This window comes from Lutra lutra, chromosome 4 (assembly GCF_902655055.1).
Source record: "Lutra lutra chromosome 4, mLutLut1.2, whole genome shotgun sequence".
Taxonomy (NCBI): domain Eukaryota; kingdom Metazoa; phylum Chordata; class Mammalia; order Carnivora; family Mustelidae; genus Lutra; species Lutra lutra.
The window spans coordinates 118,866,654-118,884,270 of NC_062281.1; the positions used below are offsets into that span (position 1 = coordinate 118,866,654).

At 36.4% G+C, this 17,617-nt stretch overlaps 1 protein-coding gene across 1 annotated transcript in view; it reads right to left on the minus strand.

The window, feature by feature from the left end:
• Positions 1 to 17,617, minus strand: part of BTBD8 (BTB domain containing 8) — a 109,445-nt gene that overhangs the window by 23,219 nt on the left and 68,609 nt on the right. Inside the window, 4 exon segments of the mRNA XM_047727669.1 lie at positions 7,373 to 7,475; positions 7,919 to 8,007; positions 15,503 to 15,599; positions 16,937 to 17,017. Coding sequence (XP_047583625.1) covers positions 7,373 to 7,475; positions 7,919 to 8,007; positions 15,503 to 15,599; positions 16,937 to 17,017 — 370 coding nt within the window.

A 17,617-nucleotide genomic window follows, 5' to 3' on the forward strand; every position in this document is an offset into this window, starting at 1 on the left:
AAACCCTCCAAATATAGTTCAATGCAGCATTTTCTTATCTCCCTTGGTATATGACAGTGTAGGGCATGTCACCAATGGAGGTAACTGACGGAAGTCACCTATGGAGTAAAGCACCCATCATGGCATCTGCAACTGACCTGAATTAGAACTAAAGAAGACTGACAAAACTGCCTGCTCTTTCACTTTTTGGATAACGTATTTTAAATTTTAATTTGAAAAAAATTAATAGTATTCTATTAAATATGAGTATAGTTGACACACATTACTTTCACGTGTACAACATACTGATTCAATTTCTCTATACGTTATACTATGCTCACCAAAAGTGTAGCTCACATCTGTCACCAAGCAACGCTATTACAGTACCACAGACTATTCTCTCTATGCCACTTACTTGTTCCATAACTGGAAGGTTGTATCTACCTTTTACCCATTTTGTCCATCCTCCCACCCTTTCCTTTTGGCAACCCCAATTTGTTTGTATTTATAGGTCTGATTCTGCTTTTTGTTTTTTCATTTGTTTTTTTAGTTTCAAAATATAAGTGAAATTATATGGTGTTTTTTTTTCTCAGTCTGACTTATTTCACTTAGCATAATACCATCTGGGTCCATTCATGTTGTCACAAATGGTAGGATCTCATCCTTTTTATGGTTGCATAATATTCCTCTGTGTGTGTGTATTTGTGTATGTGTATGTACATCTTCTCTATCAGTGGACACTTAGATTGCTTCCATATCTTGGCTATTGTAAATAATGTAGCAATAAGCAGTGAGGTGCATTTATCTTTTTGAACCAGTTTTCTCATTTTCTTTGGGTAAATATCCACTAGTGCAGTTACTGGGCCATATGGTATTTCTATTTTTAATTTGTTGAAGAAACTTCATACCGTTTTCCACAGTGCTTGCACCAGTTTGCATTCCCACCAATAGTTTATGAGGGTTCCCTTTTCTCCATATCCTCGCCAACACTTGTTATTTATCTTTTTGATAACTAGTCATTCTGCCTGGTGTGAAATGATATCTCATTGTGGTTTTGATTTGCATTTCCCTGATGATTAGTGATGCTAAGCATCTTTTCATGTATCTGTTGGCCATCTGTATATCTGCTTTGGAAAAATGTCTATTCAGCTCTTCTGCCCATTTTTTAATTGGACTGTTTAGTTTTTGGTGTTGAGCTGTGTAAGTTCTTCATATATTATGGATATTAATCTCTTATTGGATATATCATCTGCAAATATCTTCTCCCATTCGGTAGGTTGCTTTTTATTTGTTGATGCTTTCCTTCACTGTGCAAAACCTTTTTATTTTGATGTAGTCCCAATAATTTATTTCTGTGTTTGTTTTCCTTGCCTGAGGAGACCTATCTAGAAAAATATTGCCATGACCATATCAGACATACTACTGCCTCTGTTCTAAGATTTTTATGGTTTCAGGTTCCATATTCAGGTCCTTAATTCTTCTTGAGTTTGTTTTTGTGTATAGTGTTAGAAAATGGTCCAGTTTCATTCTTTTGCATGTAGTTGTCCAGTTTTCCCAGTACTATTTTAAAATACCCTATTTTTAAAATAAAAAACTAAGAATATTTTATTTATATAATAAAATATGAAGGGGGCACCTGGGTGGCTCAGTGGGTTAAGCCTCTGCCTTCGGCCCAGGTCATGCTTTCAGGGTCCTGGGATGGAGCCCTGCATTGGGCTCTCTGCTCAGCAGGGAGCCTGCTTCTCCCTCTCTCTCTCTGCCTGCCTCTCTGCCTACTTGTGATCTCTCCCTCTCTGTCAAATAAATAAATCAAATCTTGAAAAAATATATGAAGACTATATTAAGTTAATGTTTCTTAAAGCTTGACTATTCACAAGGAAAGACATAATTTCAAATTTTCATTATAATCATCAGAATACCAAAGGCTACTGGATGTTTGGCTGTTCTGATGTTCACCTGTTCATCTCTCTTGAAAGGAAAAAAAAGAACATTCACAATGCTTCTAAAAATCTGATTAGAGTTATAAAATTAAAATAACAGAGGTAGAGGCGTAGTTCATAAAGGGCTTATTCTACAATTAAACTCATATACTTACCACTTATAAAAAAAAATCAGACTTTTTAACAAGACATTCAGTTAAGATCCCTCCCAAATCTGGCCTTAGCCTCGCCCCAGACTTATCTCTTCTCATTCCAGTTACAGCAGAATATTGGAATTGCCTGTCTCCAGGTCTCTGGTACATTTTTAAAGTTTGTTAGGAATATCCTAATGTACCTATTTTATTTGGAAATTATCTTCATCTTCAGCTTCATCTCAAATTACTGCTCTCATCCCTCTAATTACTTTAACCTCTGTGATTCCAGTACATACCTGAATTATATCTTATCCTTATCCATTCATTTATTTACCTATCTGACAATATACAGTGAGTTGCCTAATATGTGCCATGCACTGCTCTAAGGCTGGGCTATCAGCGTAAATTAGACTGACATGGAACTTTTCTTCTTTTCAAATTTTTATTTAAATTCTATTTATTTATTTATTTTTAAGATTTTATTTATTTATTTGTCAGAGAAAGAGCACAAGTAGGGGAATGGTACACAGAGGTAGAGGAAGAAGCAGGCTTCCTGCTGAGCAAGAAGCCTGATGTGGGACTCGATCCCAGGACCCTGGGATCATAACCTGAGCCGAAGGCAGCCGCTTAACTGACTGAGCCACCCAGGTGTCCATAAATTCTGTTTAGTTAACATATAGCTCAATATTGGTTTCAGGAGTAGAATTCAGTGATTTATCACTTACATACAACACCCAGAGCTCTTCATATCAAGTGCCCTCCTTAATATCCATCACCCACCTAGCCCACCCCCAACCCTCGTCCCTCCATCAACCTTCAGTTTGTTCTCTGTCTTAATCTTAAGGAGTCTCTTATGGTTTGTTTACCTCTTTTTTTTTCTCCCATATGTTCTTGTTTTGTTTCTTAAATTCCATATGAGGGAAATCATAGGGTATTTGTCCTTCTCTAACTTATTTTCCTTAGTACAATACCCTCCAACGCCATCCGTGTCATTGCAAATGGCAAGCTTCCATTCTTTTTGACGGCTAATATTCCATTGTGTATATATACACCACATCTTCTTTATCCGTTCCTCAGTGGATGGGCATTTGGGTTGTTTCCATAATTTGGCTATTGTTGACAATGCTACCATAAACATCAGGGTGCACATGCCCCTTTGAATCAGTATTTTTAATTTTTTTGGGTAAATAGCTAGTAGTGCAATTGTTAGGACATAAAGTAGTTCCTGTTCTACATTTTTGAGGAAGCTCCATACTATTTTCCAGAGTGGCTACACTGTTTTGCATTCCCACCAACAGTATGAGAGAGTTCCCCTTTATCCAAATCCTAACACCTGTTGTCTCCTGTGTTATTAATTTTAGTGATTCTGACAGATGTGAGGTGGTATCTCATCCTGGTTTTAATTTGTATTTCCCTGATGATGAGTGATGTTGAGCATCTTTTCATGTGTCTGTTAGCCATCTGTATGTTTTTTTGGAAAAATATCTGTTCCTATCTTCTGCCCATTTCTTTTCTAGATTGTTTATTTTTTGGGTGTTGAGTGTGCTTAAATTCTCTACAGATTTGGGGTACTAGCCCTTTATCTCTTAAGACTATTTGCAAATATCTTCTCCCATTCTGTAGGCTGCCTTTTATTTTGTTGACTATTTCCTTTGCTGTGCAGAAGCATTTTATCTTGATGAAGTCCCCATAGTTCATTTTTGCTTTTGTTTTCCTTGCCTCCAGAGAGGTGTCTAGTAAGAAGTTGCTATGGCTGAGGTCAAAGAGGTTGCTGCCTGTTTTCTCCTCTAGGATTTTGATGGATTCTTGTCTCACATTTAAGTCTTTCATCCATTTTGAATTTATTTTTGTGAATGGTCTAAGAAAATGGTCCAGTTTCATTCTTCTGCATGCCGCTGTCCAGTTTTCCCAACACTATCTGTTGAAGACATTTTCTTTTTTCCATTGAATATTCTTTCCTGCTTTGTTGAATAATAGTTGGCCATATAGCTGTGGGTCGATTTCTGGGTTCTCTATTGTGTTCCTTTGATCTATGTACCTGTTTTTGTGCCAGTACCATGTCTTGATTCTTATAGCTTTGTAATATAGCTTGATCTGAAATTGTGATGCCTCCAGCTTTGCTTTTCTTTTCAAAATTACTTTGGCTATTTAGGATCTTTTGTGGTTCCATACAAATTTTGGGATTGTTCTAGCTCTGTGAAAAATACTGGTGATATTTTGATAGGGTTTGCATTAAATGTGTAGATTGATTGAGTAATATAGACATTTTTTTTCCAATTGTTCTTCCAATCCATGAGCATGGAATGTTTTTCCCTTTCTTTGTGTCCTTCAATTTCTTTCATAAGTATTCTATAGTTTATAGAGTACAAGATCTTTTAACCTCTTTGGTTAGGTTTATTTCTAGGTATCTTACTGTTTTTGGTGCAATTGCAAATGGGATCAAGTCCCTGATTTCTTTTTCTGTTGCTTCATTATTGGTGTACAGAAATGCAACAGATTTCTGCACATTGATTTTATATTCTGTGACTTTGCTGAATTCATGTATTATTTCTAGCATTTTTTTTGGTGGAATCTTTTGGGTTTTCTACATAGAGTATCGCATTGTCTACAAATAGCCAAAGTCTGACTTCTTCCTTGCTGATTTGGATGCCTTTTATTTCTTTTTGTTTTCTGATCGCTGAGGCTAAGACTTCCAGTACTATGGTGAGAGTGGAATCCTTGTCTTGTTCCTGACCATGGAGGAAAAGCTGTTTTTCCCCATTGAGGATAATAATAATTGTGGGTCTTTCATAATATGGTCTTTATGATGTTGAGGTATATTCCAGTTATCCCTACTTTGCTGAATGTTTTTATCAAGAATGGATGCTATGTTTTGACATGGAACTTAATGTTAGTACTCATCAGAGTCTAACTTGTATTTTACTTAGTTAAATACCATTTCTTCCATCAGTTTGTGAAATGATGAAGTCAAGGTCCATACTTCTTCTTCAAAAAAAAATAATAATCTACCCACAGTGAGTACCTACCATATTATTTTTAGAATGGCAGCAACTGGTTTTAAGATTTGCTATGTCATTTACTGACATTGTGAACTTGAATAAAGCCTTAGTTCTCTGATTCTCTTTTCTCATACGTGAAATAGAGATAAGAATACCTTATATAAAATTTATATAAATTATATATATATTTTATTTATATATATATTTATTATATATATATATTATATATATAATTATATAAATTATATAAAATTTTAAAAATTCAAATTATTTTTTCAACTGTAAAGATCTAAAAACACCTACTAAACAATAACAATAATAATAACAGTAATAGTAGTAAATGATGTTTGTACCTCTAGTAAACTGAATTGTAGCTGGGCCATTTGTTTGCCTTCATGAACAGTGAGTAACTATTCACTGACCAAAGAAACTAATACAAAATATTAAGCAACAAAATGACACAGTTCTTCATTAGCAGAAATACAGATTTAGATTTATTTTTTGCAGTGGTATCTCACCAGCTGACGGCCTACACTTATTTTCCCGGTTATGTTTAGATACATCTTCAATGTCACCCAGTCTGATGTATCATTCAGGGTTCAATCAGAGAAAGAGAACCACTAGGAGGTAATTACAGATACATGGGAACTTGTTACAGGGATTCTACCGTAGGCAATCATGGGAGCTGGTTAAACAGTCTTTGCATGTGTTAATGTAGTTTGAAGATCACAGGGAAGGTGGCTGAGAAGGAAGGACAAATATAAAGTATAGGACAGCAAGAACAAGCTGACATCCAAGAGCGCAAACTATAACCCAGTAGGATGAACTCATTTCAGTTCTCACTGCCTCCAACCTGGATGAAATGGGTGTCCTCCAGGAGATGCTCGTGCCCTTCATCATGGAGCTAACCATATCCTTTGCATAGGGGTAAGAGCAGCCAAAAAAGGACACAGGGCAAGTGGAGCAGTTGCAGCTCGTCTGCTATTTCATGCCAACTAGGTGAGCCAGTAAACAAGCAACATATATGAGATAAGGTGCTTGCCCCAACAGTCCCGGTGTTAAGAAAAAAAAAAAAGAAAGAAAGAAAGGCTGCTGCTTCACTTTTATCCTCTAAATCTCATGACAAATTGTCTCGTGTGGCCACTTCAACTGGAAACATTCAAAGAGGGAAATTCTGGGAAGCACAGCTTATCCTAGCCAACCTGACAATGTTACAAAACCATTATAGCCAGTCCTTTGTCAGCTTGGCACCCATATGCTTACTTCTCTTTAAACAATACTTAATTCCCAAATGGAGATAATAACAAACTTACGTTTTTGCCTAACCTGGTATAACTCTCCTGTATACAACAAACATGCTAACCCTTTCCCAGTAAGAGGATACAAAGTCCCTTTTTTGTCTTTGGGTGATATTGTTTATATTGATTCATACTCCCCTTTGGTATCCTGTAACTTCAATACAGAGATATAAAATCCACTATTATTAACATGGCTTAGATGGTAGAGAGATGAGACAGTGGAAAAAGTCTATACAAAGAGTGGTTAATATAAACAAATATTCACATAAAAAAGGGAAATGGGTATTTATAGTATCACTACTATAGCACTCATTTCTGTAACTGGTAACTTGGTCATAACTGGTATTTATCAAGCCAGCTATTTGAGGATGATAGTAAACATGGAAAGACTGGTGAAATCATGAGCATGGGCTCACTGACAGACTCGATTTCCTGTGAAGTGAGTTCATTAGTTACAAGCGATGCTGTGTGAAATACCATGATTGTGAAAAAGGCATTCCATAAGTCCACGGATAGTGATTTCAGCTGAAACACTGGGGGGCAAGGAAGGCAAATCTATATCCAGAGCAAATATCTACTTCACTGAGAACACGGCACTGCCTTTCCCAAGATGACGTGGTCCAATGTAATTAACTGGCCACTAAGTTAACAGCTGGTCCTCTTGGGAAATGTTGCCATAGAAAAGTTTCAGCATTTTATCCAAATCCACTTTAGTGAATGGAAATCCATGTTGTTGATACCAATGCATAACCTCCATCTGTGGCACCACTCTTCTGTTCATGAACCAAAATATACTTCCTAGTGGTTCTGCATCTCTGAACCCTAACTAATGAATCTGGTACAGGGGAACAGAATCTCAAGGACAGGTTCTCAACTGGTTCTGGGTTATCTGGAATTGGTTCTCTTATCCTGCTTTTATAATGTAATGCCACATTTATATTTAAAACATTCCCAGTACCTATACAAAATCAAATAAATTTTTTGATGACAAACACAAACAAGGATATTGAGGTTATACTCACTAAAGACTGAATCAACATAGTAAGACAACTTTTCTGAATCTCAGGAGGTACATTTGCAAAACTTCTCTCAGACCAAAACCTTGCAAAATGCTTTACAATCCACCTGTTAAAAAAAAATATATCAAAGAATCCCAAGTTAGAAAAATGAGAATATTTCTAATTATAATACTCAAATAATACTTTTATTTTCAATGATGCAAGTTGTACATATATATGTGATGAGTAATCTCTATAGTTCATTTTGTGAGTTATCTGATGGACTTAATTATCCTCCCTTTTCTGTAAACACATATTTTAAATCCACTCTAAGTTATGTGCATGGATTTTAATATAATCATGGTTTGACTGAAATAAAATTGATCCCAAGCATCTTGAGTAATATCTAAGTCAATACTTCTTCTCACAATTGTTACAACTAGTTAAGCCTTAAACTACATACAATGTGCCCAAGAAAATAGGCCAATTCCAAAATTTCCCAGAAAATTAGAAGAATGGAAGAACAAAATCCCTACATTAATAGTATCAACACTACTTCATATCACTTACTTCATGCAGTCAGCAAAAAGACTGTCCACTCCAACTGTATGAGCAATAATCAGGCACTCTAATACAGACGCCAACCTTCTGGGAACAGGCTAAAATTGATAGAAAACACCAAAGGTATTCTTTTTCAATTTACAGAGGCTAAAAGCATTTGGTTCATAAAGATGATCTGATTTATACACCTAAACTTCAGAATCAATATGTGTAATTCAAAAGTCTGTTCTATTAAATTTGAGTATCACTAACAACCTTTAGTTTTATAGAATAGCATTTGAGCTCTCTCAGCTGTCAGAATGCACACGTTTAATTCTAATTTAATTTAGCTTGATTTAACTTTTACTTAAATTCAATTTAATTAACATATACTGTATTATTAGTTTCAGAGGTAGGATTTGGTGATTCATCAGTTGCATATAATACCCAGTGCTTATCAAATCACATGCCCTCCTTAATGCCTACCACCCAGTTACCCCATCCCCCCACCAACCTCTCCTCCAGGAATCCTCAGTTTCCTTCCTGGAGTTAAGAGTCTCTTATGGTTTGTCTCCCTCTCTGTTTTTGTCTTATTTTTCCTTCCCTTCCCCTGTATTCATCTATTCTGTTTTTTAAATTCCACGTGAGTGAAACTGTATGGTATTTGTCTTTCTCTGCCTTATTTTGCTTACATTTAGCTCAATTTTTTAAAGTAAAATGATGTAATAATTTCTAGAACATCACATTGCAATGCAACCATATGGTCTAATCTGCTTCCTAAAGTATAAATATAACTTTAGTACGTGTGCAATGGGAGGTCCTACACTGACCTCAGACAAAACGAGAGAATTAGATCATAATTATGTAACAGTTTTAAAAGCTCATATACAGAAATAAGGAATTAAAAGAAATAAAATATAGATATAAATAGTGACAAGTCACTGCTCTTGGTGTTAAGCCTCTGTGCTACATATTGCCCGTATCATTTATTTTCAGGCTTTGGATTATTTCCTAAGACATCTATTGCTGATTAGGGTGAATAGAGTTCAACTTCTCTTTTTACACATTCATTTGTTGTAATGTGAGGCTTATACACTTAATAAAGATCACTGATCAATTTATGTGTATTGTCTCTAAATGTGTCTCTCTGAAGATCTGCTCTCAGAGAACAGCAAAAGCTTCTTTAGAATCGCATTCAGCATTTCTAATAAGGTCAGTGATTTACAACTTTCAAAATTATGAACTGTTTTAATTTGAGTTTCTAATATGCTTCTCCTAAAATATCATATTGGTGTTTAGTAAACTGAATGTAAATATTTTGTCTTGCATATTAACAATTTGGTTAGTCCCTCTGAGATAACTGAAGGTACTCTAGATTATTCTAAAATCAGAAATGGCTGTTTCTGTAATATAGATTATACAGTGATAATTCTATCAAGTTAAATACTTTGGTTTTCTGAATGACTTCAGATAATAGTATCAAACTCAGGGAAGAAATTACTGGTATAAAATAAAAACAACCAGTCTAAAAAAACTATAAAACAAGAGTTAAAAAGTCCAGCAATCTAATTTTATTTAGGAATAACCAACCTTTGATAATGTGCTGTCCATTAAGTGATGTATAACAAGAAAAATTTCCATTAAAAATATTAAGATACAAAGTAACTTGGGGTATGTAGGTGGCTCAGTCCATTAAGTGTCTGCCTTCAGTTTAGGTCATTATCCCAGGGTCCTGGAATCCAGCCCAGTGTCAGCCTCCCTGCTCCGCAGAGAGCCTGCTTCTCCCTCTGCCTCCGCCCCTCCCCACTGCTTGTGCTCTCTCCCTCTCTCTCAAATAAATAAATAAAATAAAATAAAAAAAAGTGACTTGCTGCTTAAAGCAGAGACTAGCAAACTATACTTGTGGGCCAATCAAGCCCACCACTGTTTTCGTGAATAAAATTTTTTTTTTTAAGATTTTATTTATTTATTTGACAGACAGAGATCACAAGTAGGCAGAGAGGCAGGCAGAGAGAGAGGAGGAAGCAGGCTCCCTGCTGAGCAGAGAGACCTATGCGGGGCTCGATCCCAGGACCTTGGGATCATGACCTGAGCTGAAGGCAGAGGCTTTAACCCACTGAGCCACCCAGGCGCCCCACGTGAATAAAATTTTATTTGAACATTGCTATGCTGTTCATTTACATATTGTGTATAGTTGTTTTTGCTCCACAACAGCAGAGCTGAGTAGCTATGATAGGGAACATATGGCCCACAGAGCCTACAATATTTGCTATCTGGCCTTTTACAGAAAAAGTTCACTGACCATTGGCTTAAGAGGTTAACTTTAGCTCTCTGAGAATTTTACTTATATAAAAATGCTAATTCCCGGGGTGCCTGGGTGGCTCAGTGGGTTGAGGCCTCTGCCTTCAGTTCAGGTCATGATCTCAGGGTCCTGGGATCAAGCCCCGCATCAGGCTCTCTGCTCAGCGGGGAGCCTGTTTCCTCCTCTCTTTCTCTCTCTCTGCCTGCCTCTCTGACTACTTGTAATCTCTACCAAATCAATAAATAAAATCTTTAAAAAAAATGCTAATTCCCAAGTATTTTGTAACAGGATGATTGCCCTGTAGTCATTTTCAAAATCTGCTTGCAGAATTTGGGAAGACATATGTTTAAATTACTACCTAAAATATGTTTTTAAAGAAAGGAGGCAAGGTGCACCTGGTTGGCTCAGTCAGTTAAATGTCTGACTCTTGGTTTCGGCTCAAGTCATGATCTTATGGATCATGGGATGGAGCCCCAACTGAGGCTCCGCACTCTGTGAGAAGTCTGATGAAGATTCTCTCCCTCTGTGCCTCCCCTCACTTGCACACCAGTGTGCTCTCTCTCGCTATTTGTAAAGTAAATAAATAAATCTTAAAAAAAAAAGAGGTGGCAAAAATTATATAATGTAAAGCTAACTGTAATTCTATAAATTAAGTCCAAAAATTTTAATTGTGTAAAAGGTAACATTGTGAAGTTAATGAAATAACTAAACCTTGTTAGTAGTTCCAGGGCCAGTTACCCATTACTTTATACTCAAATTTGTATTACTGCAGAGTGTGTTATAATAGGCTTACTATATTTAAGTCACCGCCAAGAAACTACATAATTGAGTTCTAGAAGTTAAAAATTGTATTTGTATATTCATAAACTTATATATTATAAACAACATGTAAAGCCAAAAATTTAAAGATCAAGTGATAAAATCAAAAATTACTGTCTCAAATGTCTGTTACCACAATATAGATGATATTAAAAGAAGCAAAATAAAGTGAAATAAGTTTTCAACAAAGTAGACTGACAATCTTTTTAAAATTTCACTTTCTTGGGGCACCTGGCTGGCTCAGTGGGTTAAAGCCCCCGCCTTTGGCTCAGGTCATGATCCCAGGGTCCTGGGATTGAGCCCCACATCAGGCTCTCTGCTCAGCAGGGAGCCTGCTTCCCTTCCTCTCTCTCTGCCTGCCTCTCTGCCTACTTGTGATCTCTGTCAAATAAATAAGTAAAATCTTAAAAAAAAAATAAAATTTCACTTTCTTGTTTTAATCTCAACAAATATGCCTTCTGTATTTTAAAAACTAAGTGAATTACTGCTACTTGCTAAGAGTTCACCCTGCCCTGGTGGTCTCCTGCAGACACACCCTCTTCAACTAGGCCTTCCTCCAAGTCTCCTCTTATAGCAGTCCTGTACAAACTTGCTACTATACCACCCCTGCCCCTGATTTCTCCTGTGGCCCTATCCCCTTCAATACACCCTTGAATGGAGCCTATCCAAAGTGATCCAGTAAGCCTGGCAGTCTGCAAGGGGCAGATTTGCCCCTGAAAGTGGCAGTACTCCAAAGTGATTCCAGCCCTGGGGAGAAGGAAAAATAACTACACACAACAGTCCAAATGTGGCTCCAGCAGTGGACTGGGTACAGACACCACGTCTGATTGCAGGACCTGCCCAAAAGCAAAAGCTTCTCAGGGCACATGGAAAGTACTCTGCAGTTTGGTGCTACTGCATCTCTGACATATATGTGGTCTGACTTAACTCAAGCCCAAGGCAGCCCCAAAGTGGCCCACTAAAAACACAGGGACCACCCCCTGCCCACAACAGGCAAAGAGAGCCATTTCAGACAACTGGACTGAAGGCAACAGTGGCTCAGCCACATCAGCCGGGCACATGCAACACACATAGGAGACACCCCTGAAGCACCAGGTTCTAGTGAACAGGGGACACTGCACTGTCAGACACCAGACCTCTTTTTCATAAGCCTACTATTTTCAAACACAGGAGATAAAGCTGATTTAGACATAAAAATATATTCAGAGAATTAGACAAAATGAGGGCATAGAGGAATATGTCCCACATGAAAGAACAAAACAAAATCACAGCAAGTGAGCTAAACAAAATGGAGATAAGTAATATGCCTGAAAGAGAATTTAAAGTAAAGGCCATAAAGACACTAGCTGGACTTGAAAAAGAATGGAGGACCTCACTGAGACCCTCGACAAAGAGAAAAAACAAAACAAAACAAAAAATCAGAGATGAAGAACTAAATAACTGAAACTAAAAATATAGTAGATGGAATAAATACTAGAGGAAGCAGAAGAACAAATCAATGACCTAGAAGACAGAATAATGGAAAGCCTATAATAACCTATACATACTCATAAACATATTAAAAACTAGAGGCAATGGTCCAAAGGATATCCCTAGAAGAGATTATTTTTAAAATGTTATATGTAATTGGTTTATTGAGGAATCTTAGTTCAGAGATACTAAGATAAAACTTTTTTCCCAAGTAGTGCTGGCAACTATGCTGTGTCAAACTCCCTTTTTTCCCCCATCCCTTAATGATATTATGGACAAATTCTAGTATTTTCTGGTTATTTTTGGTACTGGAATTCAGCACAGTACTGTTTAAACACCTATCTTATATTTTACCTTATATCTTTCTCTCCCCCATCACTTACTACATTCACAGGTGGGGAGATCTGGAATAGGGAATAGAGAGAATGGTCTGTTCCCCTGCTCCTCCATTTTCTGGGTCTAACTCTTGTGGAAGAGGGCTACGGATGGCCATATAACTAACCAGACACAACATTGCAGTAGGTTGATGTCACTGAGTTTGCTCTAATTAAGATGTTGATGGACTTTGCTGATGACTCTTTTAGGAGTAGACTTCACCCTAGCTTCTCAGTGGATAAAGATTCTTCTAGTGGTTCATGATGCACAGTGCTTCCCTAGGTGGGACACAGCATCATTTGACCCTGTACCAGCATCCTCTAATCTTCACAGAACCACTAAGGTCCTCTTCCTTCCCTATCTACCATGTTAACTGGGGTGTAGAGCAGATGCCCCATACTCTCTTCTATATATGACAATAGGAATTGTCCTTAATAACCAGGCTAGTACTGGCTTCTCCCTTTAGAAATCCCCACATTTAAGTATATGCTCACTGGTTTCTCAGGCATATTCCAGACTCTCCAAGAAATCTCTTACCATTTTATTCTTTTTTTTTTCTGAACTTTTTAAAAAAAAATTTATTTATTCATTTGATAGAGAGAAAGAAAGATAGAAGGAGGCAGAGGGAGAGGGAGAAGCAGACTCCCTGCTGAGCAGAGAGCCTGATGTGGGGCTTGATCTTAGGACCCTGGGATCACGACCTGAGCTGAAGGCAGATGCTTAACTGACTAGTCACCCAGATGCCCCATTTTCTTTTATTCTTAAATGGAAACTCCAGAGTGGGTTAATTTTATACATGTGGTATATGTCCATCTGAGGGTAATACCTATCTCCTCACTGCAGATACCCTCTATCTTTAATCTTTATTCAGAATATGTTTGTATCTCCCTCCTAACTTTAATTTGGCTGGGAAGATGGGGGAAGCAGATGAATGAGAAGGAAAATCTTTCATCAAAATCCTTAATCCTTCACCTTCTACAAAGTTGAGGACACCACGGACCACTCTTCCTCTTCTAGTTCCCTTACTTCTAACAACTGGAGTGAATGACTGATTAAAGTTAGCTGAGGGGTTTATAACTGTTTCTCTGTAAACTCCAAGTAGGTGGTAGTGGAGGTGGTGCTATATGCAACTATTCATGGGGAGGTTCCTCAGCTACAACTTATACAGAGGTAGGCAAAGTCCTACCTAACACAAAAATCTAAATTTAAATGTTATTCAAATTATTAAAATTACCTAACTACAATTCATACAATGCATACTGTGGTCTCAAGTACCCAGTAAGAAGGAAATGTTGAGGGGTACCTGGGTGGCTCAGTCATTAAGCATCTCTTTTCAGCTCAGGTCATGAAACCAGGATCCTGGGATTGAGCCCCGCATCGGGCTCTCTGCTCTGCGGGAACCCTACTTCTCCTCTCCTACTTCTCTTGCTTGTGTTCCCTCTCTTACTGTGTCTCTCTCTTTCATATAAATAAATAAAATCTTAAAAAATTAAAAAAAAAAGAAGGAAATGTTAATGTAAACAATTCTTTCAAGATTTGTTTTTCTGGGGGCACCTGGGTGGCTCAGTGGGTTAAACCTCTGCTTTTGGCTCAGGTCATGATCTCAGGGTCCTGGGATCGAGCCCTGCATCTGACTCTGCTCAGCAGGGAGCCTGCTTCCCCCTCTCTCTCTGCCTGCCTCTCTGCCTACTTATGATCTCTGTCAAATAAATAAATAAATAATCTTTAAAAAAAAAGATTTGTTTCTTCTGTTGATTATAAAAGTAATACATGGGGGCGCCTGGGTGGCTCCAGTCAGTTAAGCGTCTGCCTTCAGCTCAGGTCATGATCCCAGGGTCCTAGGATCAAGGCCACATCAGGCTCCTTGCCCAGTGGGGAGCTTACTTCTCCCTCTCCCTCTGTCCCTCCCCCACTGCTCATGCTCTGTCTCTCTCTCTTCCCCTCTCAAATAAATAAAATATTTAAAAAAAAGTAATACATGACCATTGTAGAAAATTTAGAAAATGTAGAAGAGCATAAATTAAAGAAAATAAAAAATAACCTATCAGACACAGAGTAAATTAAAACAATGGAGAATCTAAGAATAATGTACAAAATGGCATCTGTACAAATGCATAGTATGAGATCCTTCTTTAGACAATAAATTTATGTTTGCATAAACTAAAGTTAAAGTTAGTATTCATATTCCACCTGGGGAGACTGAGAGAAATATATTCCACCCCAAGTACATGCTATAAAGAGAAGTCAGAGGAAGGAATAATGTACTTTCAGGGAAAAGAATCAATGAAACACTTGTGATAAATGTGTTTGATAAATGGAGAAGGTAACTTTGGTCCTTGACTGTCTTCTCTTAATTCCAAAACCTGACTGAGTGCCAGGTGTATATTCTACCTTTAAATTATAAAGGATGCTCCTATGTCATCTTGACAAACCAATGTGAATTTTATTTTAGCTAAATAATATGAATTAAATTCTGGTTTTTGGCAAACATACGATACAAGCTGTTTCTCAACAAGAGTTCCCATAAATTAAACTTACTTAATATTTTAAGACTGAAAGCACTATTCACTACCAGAGTAAAAAATCTAGTAGGTAATAATGGGTGACTTTAAGCATTGGGTAAAAGATTTCTGAGACTCAATAATTACCTTCTGAAAGAAATTACAGTAATCTCTTCTTAAAATATAGATTGCTACTTCTTTTAGTCCTTCCAGTCCATACATATCAGCCATATTGAGTATCTGACTAAAATAAAAATACACTGTTAATTCTCCAATTTAAAAACCAAGAAATAACACACAATAATTTCCTAATAATATATAGTCTGTTTAGAAAAAATAATAATCTGAATTATTTTAACTCTAACTCCCTCTGCTATATAATAAATATCCTTTATGGGTAATAAAAAGGACACAGGTCAAAAGTTGAAAGCACTGTCACATGACTTGGTTAGTGGAGAATAACAAGAAGTAAATTTGGAGATGTTTCAATCAAAATCCCCTCATATTTTCAGTGACATATATATCAAAGTTCAGGAAGCTGCTTCAAAGGCTGTAAAAGTTACAAAACTCTTTGCAACAAATTTGTATAATAAAAACTTACTTGGGAGAAGGGTAATTAATTGATGCTTACCATAATGAAAATCCCTATCAATGACCCTGAGATTAGAAACAGTATCCAATGACTCATAGTTTCCACTGCTTCTTTCATTTGGCAAGTTTATTTCCCAGCACCACACTTACTTTAGGTATTTAGGAAACCGACAAGCCTTGAGAGCATGATAAAATTTCATATAGGTTTCCAGGGGGGAAAACTTCAGTACTTAATCCCTGTGACTCATGACACCTTCCCTCCAAAATCATATTTATTCAGTTTGTACTTAAAGGAACCAATGAAAATTTAAATTAAAGGAGCAGCTTTCATTTGTTTGATATTAGAACAGCAATAAAAGAAGAGGACATAAAAAAAATTAGAAGAGCAAGGTATATTTCACTTTCCAGAATGATTTTAGCAACCTAGATGGCATTTCACTGAAGAGCACCATAACCATTGTTGGTCTTCAGGGTACCTATATTCTTAAAGTAATTTTAAGGTTTTTCTTTTTCCTTTTCTTTTGCTGCTTAACAGAGTAATCCTAAAATTTAAAAATAAAGTAGATAATAAAATAAATAAATAAATAAATAATAAAACAAACAAATAAATAAAATAAATAATAAATAAAAATAATATATAAAAAATAAATAATAAATAAATAAAAAATAAAAAATAAATTTTATGTTCAAAATTTGATGAAGATTCAATTTTACTTTATAAAAATCTGTTTCTATTTTCCGAAACAAATATAAGCATTTTTGAACAAAATAAGAGTCAAATACTTTTCTTAGTCTTCTGTGAATTGCTAGATCATCTTTTCTTCTAAATAAGGTGATCTACTGTTTTTAGATATTCCCAACACACAAGATATGGCAAAATAATAAAAGTGAAGCTTTTACTTCACTGATACTTTACAACATAGCTCAACAAAGCAGAAACCACAAAGTATTAATACTTTTATATTTAAATCACTAAAAAGTAACACATACCCAACATTAGCTTTGTCTGGAAAGTCCAAGGTTCCTCCATATATAAAATGCATCATAACAGTCATTTCTACATGGTTTATACTGAAAAATAAAACTTAATTCAAATCCAGAAATAATTAAAGTTTAACTGATATCAATGATACATTCTATTTTCTCATAAAATTTTAACCAAGATAAAGTTTTAATCTCACTGTTATCTGAAGAATATATTCTTCAAATAATATCCATGCAGTTATTCCATTAATCTAAAATTAAGTATAACTGCAGCTATAGATTTTTATATGTTACACAATGTTATTAGTATGTTATTAAATCACTGGTACCTGTTGAGCATCTTCTGTAATGAACTTTTATTATTTATTTATTTATTTATTTGACAGAGAAAGTGAGAGAACACAAGCAGGGAGAACAGCAGAGAGAGAGGGAGAGCAGGCTCCCTACTGAGCAGAGAGCCCAAAAAGGGTCTCAATCCCAAGACTGTGGGATCATGATCTGAGCTGAAGGCAGACACTTAACCAACTAAGCCACCCAGGTGCCCCTGTAACAAACTTTTAGAGTTAGAAGGGATCTGAGAAGTCACAATACAATCTCTCGCTCATTAGGAAATCCTCTCCCCAGCATTACTGGCAAATGGCCTCTGGTCTTCTTAAAGCCCCAGATAAACAACTCTATCCACTAGAA